The following is a 14,228-nucleotide window of genomic DNA, read 5'->3' as shown; positions in this document are numbered from 1 at the left end:
GGGAGAAGATGCTTTCCTTGTTGACAACCCACCCTGGAAGGTTCTGGGAAACCAGGATCTGGGGGCTGGGGAAGGGAATCGGGAGTGTAGACTCAGGAGGAGATGCTGGTGGGCTGTGGGGGGGCCTCTGGGGGTGCAGCTGACAGGAAACGAGGACGGGGAATCAGGGTGCAGACCTGAGCCTGCACGGCACTGGGGAGCAGCAGAAGGTCTTGGAGCAGCAGAGTTGTCACTCTCCCGGACTCCTGCATCTGGCCTTCGTCTCGTCTAGGAGTCACCTGTCGGGTGGCCGCTCAGAAGAGTCCTGCCTGCTCAGGTGGCCCCCCGTCCCCTCCTCCTCCCCCACCCACTCTACCTGCTCCTTGCACTGGATGCTGACCCTCAGCTGTCTGTTGCTAAGACCATGCCCCAGCCCGCCTCCTCCAGGCAGCCACAGGGCAACACGCACGGCACCCGTAGAGTGCCTGTGCGCACCCACACGTGCTCCCTGCATGTGTGTTTCCTACTCTCCTCTGTTGCCTGACATCCAAGCCTTGATCCACTGTGTTGATCTAATGCCCCCCACACGGGGCAGGGGCACCATTGCTGAGAACTTCTTGCCAGAGCTGGGTTTCGTAAGCTTCCTGCGGAAAACGCTTGTCTCACTTGGCGCCTTGCCTGACCTGAACCTCTGCGGTTCTTGAACATACACCCCTGGGGAGGGCGTCTGGCCGGGCAGCTGAGATGCCTCCGTCCCGCAGCGGAGTGCCTGGCTGGACGCTTGGGCCAGCCACTGACTCCGGCTCCCTGCAGATAGAGACCCCGGGGGCGGTGGCGATGGCTCAGCGGGCTGGGTCCCTGCCGGCCCTGTGGGAGACCTGCACTGAGTTCTTGGCTTTTGGCTTCAGGGCCCCCTCTCTTTCTCGCTCTGTCTCAATGGCTCGCTCTCTGCTCCTCAAATGAAAAGAAAACGTGCCCTCCGGTCTGTGTCCTGTGATTCTGAATGCTTGGTGTTCCTAGTCCCACGGCAGGGTCCCTGCTCCCTACCTCTTTCTGCCTGGAGATCTGACGCCCAGTAACGTTGCTCTGTGAGATTCGGAGGAAGGTCAGGGCGATGGCAGGTTGCTGTCACTGTCTTCATAGGAGTGAAAGCGTCACACGCTCAGTCCGTTTGGCCTGGCACCTGTGTCAGATGTAGCTTTCTAGTAAGATTTCATGCTGTGAACAGGAAGCTGTGTCTCTGTTGTGTGAAGGTTTTGTATACTTTTAAAAAATATTTATTTTTATTTATTTGAAAGAGTTACAGAGCGAAAATGATGGGAGAGGGAAATCTTCAATATGCCGGTTCATTCCCTAGATGAGTGCAATAGCCAGGGCTGAGTCAAACTGAAGCCAGGAGCCAGGAGCTTCTTCCTGCTTTCCCACATGGGTGCAGGGGCCCAAACACCTGGGCCATCCTCTGCTGCTCTCCCGGGTGCATTAGCAGGGAGCTGGATGGGAAGCGGAGCAGCCAGGACTTGAACGGATGCCCGTATGGGATGCTGGTGTTGGGTGTTGCAGGGAGCAGCTTGACTTGCTGAGCCACAGTGCCAGCCCCAGGGTTTGTACATGTATTTAGTCCCCAGTGGTCCCAAGGTCTCCTGCTCTGACAGACAGCAGTGAGGACTGCGGGGTGACGCGCAGGCGTGCGTGATGCCAGCTGTGAGCGGACGTCTGAATCCTCAGCCCCGAGCTCCTGGGTGTGAGCTTCGTTCCGTGCAGCCCTGGGCTTCTCTGTCCCTCCCACCTTGGCTGCCTACACGATGGCTGTGAGGAGTCTCCCTGCCTTGTCCCAGCACCCGGCCCCCGCGGGAGACGCAGGAGGGCTGCTGTCTCTGCACTTGAGGCAGTCCCCCTGCTGGGGATGCATCTGACAGGGGCACTGCTGCCCGCACGGCCTGTTCCTTCTGTCCCCAGCTCCCCCTGTGACAGAGGGAAGAGCTTATTCTCAGCCAAAGGGTGGCCGTTAGCAGAGCCAGCTGGCTACCGCTGTCCCGCGTTCACACGCGCATGAGTGCCCTCCCCGGCTGAGTGCAGGGGCAGGGCTGCCTGTGGACGTGCCCGTGTCTTAGAAGCCGTGTGCAGTGATGAAGGGTGTTATTCACAGAACTCGCTGAAATGTGCACAAGCGATCTTGGCGTTGACACTAGGATGCCAGCTCTGTGTGTCCTGGGCAAACATTGGGACCTTTGGACAGCTTCTCTGGCCCTTGGCTGTGTGCCTGTGGAATGAGAAAATTGGACCAGGTTATTCCTGTGCCGTGTGTGACTGCCAGCCTTCTGTGGCTTAGACATTCCCTTCACCTGCCTGCAGCTTTGCTGTGGACTGGGTTTCACCAAGCCCTTGAGTGTGGTGCGTGGAAGAACCTCTGGTTCTGTTCACGGCTTCATGCCGTAAACTGAACACATGCCGCATGCTCACGAGAAAGGTGCTGGTGGTTCCAGGCCCGGCTGCTCCACTTCCGATCCAGCTCCCTGCTGATGTACCTGGGAAGGCACCAGATGATGGCTCAGGCACTTGGGCCCCTGTCACCTACCTGAGAGACCCAGATGGAGCTCCAGGCTCCTGGTCCAGTCCTGGCTATTGTAGCCAGTGGGGGAGTAAACCAGTGGCTCTCTCCCTTCCTCTGTAACTGCAATTCAAATAACTAAAAATAAATATTTTAAAGGGGGGAGGCATTGAGCTGTGCTGGGGCCTTACAATGTTCTCAGAACAGGTTCTGCTCTTACGTAGAGTGCAGCATGACAAACACAGGTTGGGGGGAAGGAGTGGGCTTTTTTTTAATATTTGTTTATTTGAAAATCAGAGTTATGGAGATAGAGGGAGAGGCAGACAGACAGAGACCTTTCACATGCTGGTTCACTCCCCAGTTGGCCGCAATGGCAAGTGCAGGGCCAGGCCAAAGCCAGGAGCCAGGAGCTTTGTCCAAGGGGTCTCCCCCATGGGTGCACTTGGGCCATCTTCCGCTGGTTTGCTCCAATCATTAGCAGGAAGCTGGGGAAGTGGAACGTCTGGGCATGAACCTGTGCCCATGTGGGATGTGGGACGCCGATGTCACAGGTGGCAGCTTCACCCGCTGAGCCACAACACTGCCCCATTCTTTCCCATCTCAGCGTTTGCCAAAACGCAATCCACTGTGACGGCCAGCAAGTCTCCCTGGGGCCTGAAGCCGTTTCCTGGCTCTCTGGTGCCTACGTGCGTCATCAGGGCCTGGCTGCATAGCGTGTTGCCAAGCCAGTGCTTTATTGCGATATTTGTTTCTCATCTCATCAGCTGTGATGTGCTGCTGGCAACATCTGCCCACGCTACTTGGCAAGGGGCTGGGTAACCCAGTGTATCAAATAGCGTGCAACGCAAGAGGACAGACAATGACAAGTGAAGAGGAGGGAAAGGATTTGGCTTGTTTCTGACCGCACTCTCTGGCTCCCGGGAGGTGCACAGCTGTGTCTGGGTAGTGGGGATTCTCAGGTGTCCTGCAGATGGGCAAGCTTGTCTTCTCTGTGCTCGGATACCAGTCTGCATGTGATTTCAACAAAGCCCGTTCTGGAATCAGACCGTGTGGCTCTGCCCTTCAGATGAATGAGTTACCCAGCAGGGTGCAGTGGGTCAATGCCATCTTAGAAGATTTACGAAAGGCAGTCATAGTTAGAAATGCACACATGCGCATACGGGCGCCGAGCAGGTGGGGGGCATTTCAGGAGAAGTCCACGTCAAGGAGCCCCTGGTTTCACACATCTGGGGTGTGTTAGCATGCTAGCATGCTTGAGAGTGAAGAGTGGCTCTTGGAGCTTTTAGCTCCTTTATTTTGTAGCCCAGAAAACAGAAGTGAAGACTTAGAACCACGTGCCAAGCGCATTCATGCGCTCATCGCTGTGAACACTAGGTGGTGGTCTAACTCCATCTTCTGATTTTGGTTCTGTGCTGTTCTGGACCTGATACCCTTGATGGACAAGGCTGGTGCAAGAGCAAACCACGTGGTTTCCGTCAGCCACATGGTGACGTTTAGGATGACAGCATGTCTACCTTTGAGGCTTTTCTCTTTCAGCGTTTGCCCATACGTGGGGGTAAATGTGTTTTCAAACAAAAAATCACAGTACATGCGGTTTTGAGCTTCAAGCTCCCGGAGTGACAAGTGTCAGGCCATCCTCTGATGTCCCCAACCTGTATCTACTGTACCGTCACCTGGAAAACCTTATCCCGTGCCTTCATGTGTCCTAACCCCTCCAGCCATCTCCCACGGAAGCCCCCTTACCCCGAGCGACTGTACCTGTTTGTCACATGGGGATTCCTTTGTACCAGGCCCCCGGGGGCGGTTTCTGTAAAATGTTTCTTATCAGTTGATTGGCTGTTGGTCTCTTTCCACCGGACAGGATGCTCTTTAAAGGCCAAGATCTCATGCACATTACTGTTTGCAGCACATCATGGAGTGTCTGTCTCATGGGAATCTTGTGCGTTAATTGATGGATAGGGTTTGGGTGCTTAGATGGACGGGGAGAAGGAAGAAAAGGGAAGAGAGGGGAGGGAGTGGACGAGAGTGAAGGGCAGAAAATCTGGATGGGTGGGAAGCTAGTGGGAGGATGGATCCATGGAGAGTGGCTTGTTGAATGGGATAGGTGAATTGTGCTTGTTTGATGGATGGGTGGTTGGATGACTGGATGAATGAGTGGGTTTGGGGATGCTGGATAAGAGGGTGGTCAGGTGAATGGATGGATGGTTGGATGGATATGTAGATTATGGGTGGATGGGTGGTTAGATGTGGATAATCATAGATGGTTGGGTGGATGACGGATAGGTGGCTGGCCAGACGGACGCATGGATGGCTGGTTGGATAGATGTGTAGATGATAGATGAGTGGACAGCTGGATGGTTGGGTAGATGAATGGATGGATGCTGGATCCTTGGATGGATGGTTGGAGGCATAGATGTGTGAATGATGGATAGATGGATGGCTGTGCAGATGAATAGATGGGTGGGTGGATGGATGTATGGATTCATGGATGGGTGGATGGGTGGATGGTGGACAGCTGGACAGGTAGATGGATGGATATGTGGGTGATGGCTCAGTGGATGACTGGAGAGATGGACAGATGGATGGATGGATAACGGATGGGTGGGTGCTGGACAGACGGGTGGACGGATGGGTGGATAACGGCCGGGTGGCTGACTGTGGGACTGCAGCTTCAGCTGTGGAACCTATAGAACTGCCGTCTTACCTCTGCTCCCTTGTGTCCTTCTTCCAGGTTGTGGGCATTTTTGCTGGATTTGGCCTCCTGCTCTTGGTGGCCTCGCCTTTCCTGCTCCTGGCCACCCCATTTGTACTTTGCTGCAAGTGCAAGTGCAGTAAAGGTGATGATGACCCGTTACCCACCTAGAGGAAGACGCAGTGCTGGACAAGACCCCGCCTCCGGGAAGCGTGGCTCTCCCCGCCCTGCCCTGCTGCCCCTCTCTCACTAAACATCTTTCTTGCCTTATGTGCCCCATTGAGCTTCACAGGGTCAAGCTGGGCGCCATGATTTCAGGGACCGGTGTCAGGAGCTAGGTGTGGGGGAGACGAGGCAGGCATCGGGCTGGCAGGGCCCCCACCGTCGGTCTCTGCAGACTTGGCAGGACGGGGGCCTGTGGGAAGCAAACTGGGCAATGGCCTGGGAGCGTCTGGTGGGGCCTGAGACCTGCTCATAGGAAACCTTGTCCGTCTCCTCCTTGGCTTCAAGATGGCACCGTGTTGTTGAGAGAAGTTTCGCGAGGATTTCCCCTCTCTTCAGGCAGAATCTGATTATCCCGGCGTGGCGTGGGAGAAATACTCTGTTTATGACAACTGTTTTTTTTATTACTAATGGCATTTAGTAAAATCCTTTTTAGAAGGCGTTTCTTTTTCTTTCCAACTGAGTAGTGAAAAATCAATAAGGTGCATATAAACCATCCTAGGCCTTTCTTGAAATGTGCGTTTTGAGCAGTTACAGTTAAGTGACTGCCGGCGTGGCCACTTTCAGGAGGTTTGGAAAGCCTTATGCGCGCTGTGTGGCTCTCTGGAAGCTTGCCGTGATAACTTCTCAACAGCTGTAGGCTGTGTACTGTCCGAGTGCGGCTCCTGTGTGGTTGCATTTCTTGGACGATGCAGATGTGTCTAAGGGACCGTTCCCCCCAGATGGCCCTGTGCTGCCTGCTCTAGCGGGCTCAGCCCTTCTCACCCAGGCAGCAGCACGTCCCTTTCTATGTCTTCAAACCGAATGTTTTCCTGGGACCCCATTCTGCATAGAGTCGGAGTGCTTTCTCCACTTACTTCTGTCTCCAAGTACAAAGCAGAGAAAAATCGAGCCGTCGGCCTCCACGGCAGGCCTGGGCTAAGGAGCAGCTTCCTGGATTTGCCCACTTTTTACTTACTTTGAAAATGTATCTTACACAGCTCCAAGTCACGTTCTAATAACCATTGCTGGAAAAAACAAACCAAGCAACAAACTCACGCTTCATGTATGCTTCGATGTGAAGATTCTACCGCTGGTGACCGTAGGGCGGTGTGATGGTTTCTGTGGCAGCAAAATGCACCGGTCAGGGAGAAGACACACGCCCCTCCATCCACTGACCTTGACGAAAAGCAGGAACGTGCGTCCTTTCAAGAAGTCACTTTCAAAGCCATGTGTGCTTTGAAGGAGCAGAAGGCAGAAACGGTACATCTATTAGGGTAGAATTTCTTAAAATGTGTGACGCATCCTGCAGAGAAGCAAAGCAAGAACAAAATTCCTCCATCGAAGTGGCTTACGCATTGCAGGCTCCGATGAGCAGCAGCAACAGCGCAGCCCTCTGCCCCATGTGCACCGGCTTTCTCTGCGCAAATGAAGCTGTGGACAATTCAGCTGGTGTCAGCCTGCTGCTCCGGACCTCCCGGGATTGCCATTAGAAGTTCAGCGGCTCTGTGTGAACATGCCGGAGCCTGTCTTTCCAGATGATGCCCGGGCCGAGAGTCTCTGTCGTTTGAGATGTTGTGATGGTAGAATGGCTTTTCTGGAAGAGGGGTGACAGCTCCGTGAGTCGTGGGCTGCCCTGTGTGGCTGCAGCAGTGGCCACTGCCCTCTGAAATACCAATCAAAGGGGGCAGGTCTGTGGCTCGGTCTCCGGTGGTCCACGGGACAGCCTTGACGATGCCCTGTCTTTCCTGCCGAGTGTAGCTGGGTCTTCAGGGGTGCCCTGTCCTCTAGGTGGGAGCCAGGGCCTTTGGAAAGATTGCATTCTTAGGGCTACAGCTCAGACCCACCCCCATTCCTAGGGGGACAGGCTGTCCTCCCCTCTCAGGGGCGTCTCTGACCCAATCATGCACGTCTGCAGTCCCAAATGTCCTTGTGCCTTCACTTGCACCTGTGTGTTTCATCAGCACATGGTTTGACCCAGGAAGTGACCAGAGGTTCCGGGGCCAGCCAGGGACAATCAGATCAGCACCTGCCTGCCCGGAGTTTTCCTGTCCAGCATGCCTCTATTTGCTCTGTCTGATTTAGTAATCCAATAATTGCTCCATGGTAAGCTTGCCTCCCCTCCCCCATGACACCTTGCTTGGCGTCAGGAAGCCAGACCCGTTTGTGTTCCTGATGCAGTCTTCCCCACGCTCCGTGTCCGCTGTCTATAGAACATGGGGAGATGGAGATGTGAATGTTGCCGTCCCTCTGCGGTCCAGTCGGTGTGGGGAGCTCTCCACCTAGCAGGCAGAGCCGATGCCATTGCTGTCACTGGGCACGGCCCGTCTGCGGTGGGAGAGGACGCGCACATTGCCCGGTGGTTTGCACTGGGGCACTGTGGAAGCAGGATGCTTACTTGTTCAGAGGCCTTTCCGCCCTGGGCCATGCAGCCAGGCTGTGTGGCTACTCGGGGCTGTGCCTGCCGAGCACATGACTGACCTGCAGTCATCCGAGGCCTTGGGGTATTATGTGGCTTTACTTGATGTCTCTGATCCGTCCATCAGGCTCTGCCATGGACCCTAGGGCCTGGCCAGCACAGCTGTGTGACCTCACAAGAGGCCTGCGCCCCCAGAAGTGCGGCATTCGTCCATGCAGCAGAGACTGGCTTAGCAATGAGCATACACACAACCCTTGAATGCAGGGAACACCGTGCAGGTCGGTTCTTCCTCCACTCCCAGAAGTCCCTGCTGCGCGTGGAGCCAGCATCCGCACGCGGGCATCCTTCCGGAGGAGAAAACCTTCTCTTCACAGCAGACGGTTCCACAGAACCACGTAGAAGCCAGCTCACATCCTGACTCAGGCCCCTGGAGAGAGGGGTCATCAGATATAGACAGGACCTCAAGAGGAGTTTCTCTTTCCCCCTTAGATTACGAAATTTAAAGTTTTTTTTTTTTTTTATCAACTTGGAAGAGAAAATTTCTCTTTAGCAATCAGGGGTTTGGGAAGAATTAGGGCGGGTTTTTGTATAGTTCTCAGATTTTCCTTTATTAATAAGTAGACCTGTGTGTACACACACACACACAGACACACACACGTATAAATGACACGCATGTATAAATAACACTTCAGGAAGGTCTCTGTAAAAAAAAAATACCAAAGTTTGTCTATTTCTTGCAATGAACCCAAGCCCTGTGAGCATCAACAAAGCAAAGCGCCGAAGACTGGCATTGCCGACAGCGCCGCACGGAACGGAGGGGCCTGCATTGCACACCCTGCTAGTGTTTCACGACCAGGCGATCTGCTGCCTTGCCGTTCACGCCTCGCCTCGCCTCTGCTCCGTGCAGTCGTCCACGGGTCCAAGGCCCCCGCTGGGGCTGCTCCGTGCCCCGTGCCTGATCCCCCGTCCGCCTCGGCTCACTTGACCATGGGTGTGTTTTGATCTTGTGTAAAATACGCATGAATGGCTCATGCACATGTATGCATTATGTATGTGTGACAAGTGTGGTAAAACAAAACGACTTGGTTTGTGTTGTTGCAACATCAGTACACTTTGTGCCACTAACACTGTGATGTACACAGGAGCTGTCAGAATGCCGTTCCATGTTGTGTTTTGTACTTGGGACTCCTGATGTAATTCCAGTACATATTTTACACGTATTGTGTCCGACGTAGGCTGCCTCCTCGCTCTTCAGAAGGGGTGTCTTTTTCAAGATATTTTGGCTGGAATACAAGTGACTTTTGTAAAAGCTGATTGGTTCTGTGTTTTGTGGATGCTTTCGTTAGTGTGGCCCTGAAAACAAATTTTGTGGAGGTGAAGGTGGAAGGGGAGAGAGGGCAAGGGGTGTGTGTGTGTGTGTGTGTGTGTGTGTCTTTATGTCACTAGGAAAACAGCTTTTGTATGCTGAGGGTTCTCTCAGGAGTGTTTCAGCCCTCAGGCACCAGAGTAATGCAGATTGCTGTGTCCAGCCATCCCCTGGCTCCTCCTGTGGTGCCGAGCCTGGAGCGCCACGCCAGGAAGCAGCCCCACTGGGACAAGCACCTTGCCAGCTACGCAGTGCTGCGCGGGGCATCAGAACACCCAGGGTGCGGCCTTTCTCTGCGGGGAAAAAGTGGGATAGATGTGCATGTTCCTCGTTTAACAGAAATAATAGTAACCGCCCACCTTGATTTTCACTGGCCTTGTCTGAGCTTCATGGGAGAACCTGTACGTCACCATGAACAGGAAACTTAGGAACGGGCACTGAGCTCCTTGTGCAGAGTTGGAGTTAACGCACCACCCGGAGCGTCGCAGGGTGCAGACAGGGTGGTGTACGGCCAGCTGGGTCACGTGGGTGTGAAGACTCAACGTAGCTGTGCTCACGGAGCCCTTAGTCCGAAAGGGGGCAGATGCGGCAACCTGCTGTCGTAATGAGGCGTGACAAGTGTTGCATACACAGCAGGCCTTGGAGACACAGGTCTGGGGATTCAGCCAGGCCTGAAGGCCAAGGAGTACTGCACAGAGGATGCTGACCATGAGCCAGGCTTTGCAGGGAAGCAGGCATTAGCAGTACACCGACGAGACGGGGAACCCAGGGAGTGGGCAGATCCAGCCAGTGTGGGCGGTTTGGCCTGAGGGGCAGGTGGAGGAGGAGGGTCACTCACATGTCTGGCCTCGGGGTGGCAGCAGGTGCAAAGCTCAGGAACTTGGCCTTCATTGCAAGGCTGTGGAGGTATGAGTCGCCTAGGGCTGCTGTAACAGGACCTCAGGGCAGGTTTTCATTGTCCCAGTTGGGGTGAAGGCGCACAGCCTGCAAGTCTCATCAGCTCCACATTCCGGCGAGCTCAGAGGTGCCCAGGGGCCAAGGGCGGCACTCACGGTAAGTGGCTTTGTGGAGTGGGGTGCCCACGTCCTAGCTGCTTCACAGTAGTCCTGAGCCTTCCTCCTGGCTCACCCCGATCGACCCGCGGAACGTCCCTCGGCTGTGTATAGTGGCTGGGATAGCCTGACACTTGGAAGACCCAGGCCTCATGTCAGCTGGCTGGTGGAAAGCATGAGAAAGGTGGCCCAGGGAATCCCCAGGGGACCCTCAGGACTCAGAAACACCATCCACCTGGGATGCTTTCACATCCTGCAGCCCTGCCCCTGCCCCTGCCCCAGCCTGCACAGGGCCCTGCAGGGTGTCTGGAGCATGGGGCTGGAGGCAGTGCCCTCTGCAGGACACACGCGCTGTGCCTGCATCAGTACTCTGTTGTAGGGAGGAGCCCATCCCACAGCCTCCTGGAGGGAGAACAGGAGCATTCTTACTGTCACAGTCTTCACTTTGAAGGTGAGAAACCCAGATTCAGCGTCAGAGTCAGAGTCAGCCCTGCAGCCTGGAGCTGGACGTAGCAAGAGGCCCAAAGCTGTCAGACACTGAGGGGAAGTGATGGCACCTGCTTACCTGCAGAGAGGCTGTGAGTAGGGCTGGCCATGAGGGCCACCAGCCCCAGGCCAAGGACCTCTCCAAACCGTTCCCATGGCAGCAAAACCCCTTAGGGAAGGGTCTCCCTGGAAATTACATCCCTCACCATCTGAGTAAACAGGAGCCACAGCAGGTACCGCATCCTCTGTGCAGTACTCCTTGACCTTCGGGTCTGGCTGAATACCCACACCTGTGTGGCAGCAGGTGCAGTGCAGAGGTCACGGGGCTGTGTGGGGCTCACGGGGGAGGAGCACTTGCAGAGGACCTCTGAGAAGGTTCCAGGTGCACCTCTCCAAGCTGGGTACCAGGGGCTGACCAGGGCTTGCCTGGGAGGAAGGAAGAACAGGTGTGACGATGTGACATGTTCAGAGATCCGTGCACAGTCGATGCTCAGTTAATGTTAATTGCTTGAGTGAACCAATCAATAATCGTTCACGTGGTCGAAGTTCAGGGATGAAGTGAAGCAGGTGGGGTATAAATTCCTGATCAGTGACAAAGCAGTCGATGTGAAGTCGCCAATGAGGCAGCATCACTTGCTCCCAGGAGATTATGTTTGCTAATGCCACTTGGTGCACAAGATGCTGACGAGTGACCTTCCTCCGGTCCTCAAAGGAGGAAAAAGACAAAAACCTCAACTGCGCTTGGCTTTGGGAGGGGTTTTTCAGGGAGGAGAAATGAGGTTGAGTTAGAGCAGAATCTAGCTCTCTTCTGCACAACTCTCAATACATCGTTGGGGCACAATGGATATTAAATAATCATTTGATGTTTTTATTAAGGACAAATGATCAATCAGCATGTTAATGAAATACACAGATGAGACTAAACTGGGAGTTGTTACAAACACCAATGAGGAACTGTGACAATGAGAAGGGACAAAGAGGGAAAGTTACAACAAAGCAACAAGCAAAGGCACCTGCAAAAAGACGCATGTGTGGAGAAGCCCAGAGCAGCCTGAGTGGGGAGGCAGTCCCAAGGCAGTGAGCTTTGGGGCTGCCAGGAGTGCACACGTGATGAAGATGGTCATGGCCATGGCCATGGTGATGGCGGGGGTCTGTCCTCTGCTCCCCTCCCCCCAGCTGAAAATGTGCTGGACACCCTGTCGCCTCCTTTGGACTGCGCCTTGGAAGCCTGGCAGGGCTCAGAACAGAGGACAGTCGGTCTTTCCTGGGGGTGGATCCACCCTGAGCCAGACTCGGTTTTTCATGCAGCCTTGCTTTGGGTCCCCTTCAGCCTCTCGCAGATGCCCTCAGGGCCCCCAGACTGGTCCCTCTGTTGCTGCAGCCCTGCCCCCACACCATCCTGTTTCCGATGTCATTGTCTCTATATGTTGATTCTGTTAAAAACTCTTTCTGGGGACAAGAGCTTGGCACAGAGGTGAAGACGCCACTTGGGACATCCGTGTCCCATAGAGGAGTGCTCGTTTGAGTCCAGGCTCCCTCTCCAGTTCCAGCTTCCTGCTACTGCACTCCCTGGAAGGCAGCAGGTGATGGCTCAAGTGGCTGCGTCTCTGCCACCCATGTGGGAGACCCACACAGAGCTGCTGACTCCTTGCTGTAACCCCAGCTGAGCCCCAGACATTGCAGGTGTTGAGGAGTGAACCAGCGGATTGAAGATCTCTGTCACTCTGCCTGCCTTTCAAATTAAACAAATAAATAAAGAGATGACCAGGGACCCTTGGGGACTAAACCCATCCGGTCACCTGCATGACCACATCCAAAGTCTTCATTGTCCTTGAGATTCCACTCTACCCTTAACCCACCCCAGAGATGCTCAAGGCAACTCGCGTTTCCCAGGTAAGCGTGGCTGGGGCCCTGGGGAAGGCAGGCAGCCCCGGATCAGAGGAGCGCTGTCGGCCGCTGTGCCGCCTCTGTGCTGCATAGCCACCATCAACATCTCCTCTCGCTTCTTTTCTCTAGACATTCCACACCTCACCTGCTGAGACCCAGCTCAAGCAGTGAGTCCTCTGTGACACCATGCCTGGGTGCACAGAGGAGGCCATCTCTGCTGTCTGCAGCCCCCACAGGCCCCTCTTGGCACCTCTCATGCAGTCCTTTTCCTCAAAGTCTCTGCTTCATCCTCTCTTTTGGACACTGGGTCCTCGGAGGCAGCAATGGCTTCCACGTGGGTGCAAGCGCCTTTGAAGACTCGACTCACCTGTAAATGAATGAATGAATGAATGAATGAAGAATTGACCATGGTAGCTTGACCTGAGACGGGGCCCTCTGTCTGTGGTGATTTTCAAGACAGGGAAACGCCAGCTGTGGCATTGGGTGGAAGTGTGTCTGAGGGTTTCCATGGTTATTTCTAAGCCGCAGGGGTTGGGAGAAGGAACACAAGGTCTAGGCATCTGCGCCCGCTGAGCAGTAAGAAGAGCCATCATTTTTTAAGTTTACTTGTTTTTATGTATTTGAAAGGCAGAGAGAGAGAGAGAGAGAGAGAGAGAGAATCTCCCACCTGCTGGTTCACTCTCCAAATTCCTGCAATATCCAGGACCGGCCAGGCTGAAGCAGGTGTCTAGAACTCAGTGTGGGTCTCCCATATGGGAGGCAGAGATTCAAGTGCTTGGCCCCTCATCTGCTGGTTCCCAAGACGTGCATTAGCAGGAAGCTGGATCGGGGGTGTATGCGGGCCTGCATCCCCGGCACACAGGTGTGGGGTGTGGTCTAGCAGTGGCTCTGTTGTGCAAGTGCCCACCCTGTTCTCTGTAGTGAAAATGCTGGCAGCATGAGGCCTGTGCTTGATGGGTAAGGCACAAAGTGAGCCAGCATGGTACCTGATATGGCTGCGGTGTGGCCACACAGCTCCTCCAGGACAGCTCGGGAGCTGAGACAGGAAGGCGGGCAGGAACTGGATGAGGGAGGAGAGGGAAGGCTACCTGCTAATCACGAAAGGGCTCTCAGGCGGAGAGGAGGAAGGAGCCTTGGCCCTGGTTGTGAGAGAAGAGGCCATGCAGCAGGCACGACACAGAGAAGGCCGTGCTCAGATTTCTTTAAAGCTTTTCACTTTCCAAAGTTGCACCTCCAGAAACACACGGAGTAGGACGGGGACCTCCAGGAATTAAACACCATCTGCAGCTGTCTTCAGACCAGGGCCACCCGCCTGTTCCATCTATGGAAGGCGGACTTCAAAGGTAACTTTATTTGGGTGCAAACAAAATTGAAATCCATGCCTCCTTTTCCTAGAGCTCATTTTCCGTGGACATTTTGAAGACCCACATGTACATGGGCTTCAGAATATTTTACCTCAAACTGAACTTCCCTTTTAACTCCGTTTTCCACAGACGCTTAGAAGGGAGCCTTTCTCTGCATTTCACGTCCTGACTTTTGCTCCTGAAGCAAGTAGCAGGTGTTTGTGACCAATCTGCAATGGTTCCCAAAGCGGTTGT

At 54.5% G+C, this 14,228-nt stretch overlaps 1 protein-coding gene across 7 annotated transcripts in view; it reads left to right on the top strand.

Annotated features, from left to right (window-relative positions):
• RNF144A (ring finger protein 144A) overlaps positions 1-9,148 on the top strand; it is a 113,353-nt gene extending 104,205 nt beyond the window's left edge. For all 7 annotated transcript variants that reach the window (XM_070069755.1, XM_070069757.1, XM_070069756.1 and 4 more), the window contains one exon: positions 5,259-9,148. In XM_070069755.1, coding sequence (XP_069925856.1) covers positions 5,259-5,390 — 132 coding nt within the window. In that variant the 3' untranslated portion in view covers positions 5,391-9,148. The remainder of the gene's footprint in view (positions 1-5,258) is intronic.
• Positions 9,149-14,228: the final 5,080 nt, after the last annotated feature.

This window comes from Oryctolagus cuniculus, chromosome 2 (assembly GCF_964237555.1).
Source record: "Oryctolagus cuniculus chromosome 2, mOryCun1.1, whole genome shotgun sequence".
NCBI classification, from domain to species: domain Eukaryota; kingdom Metazoa; phylum Chordata; class Mammalia; order Lagomorpha; family Leporidae; genus Oryctolagus; species Oryctolagus cuniculus.
Note: the sequence above shows the minus strand (reverse complement) of the source record. Positions and strands in the feature narration are given on the sequence as shown.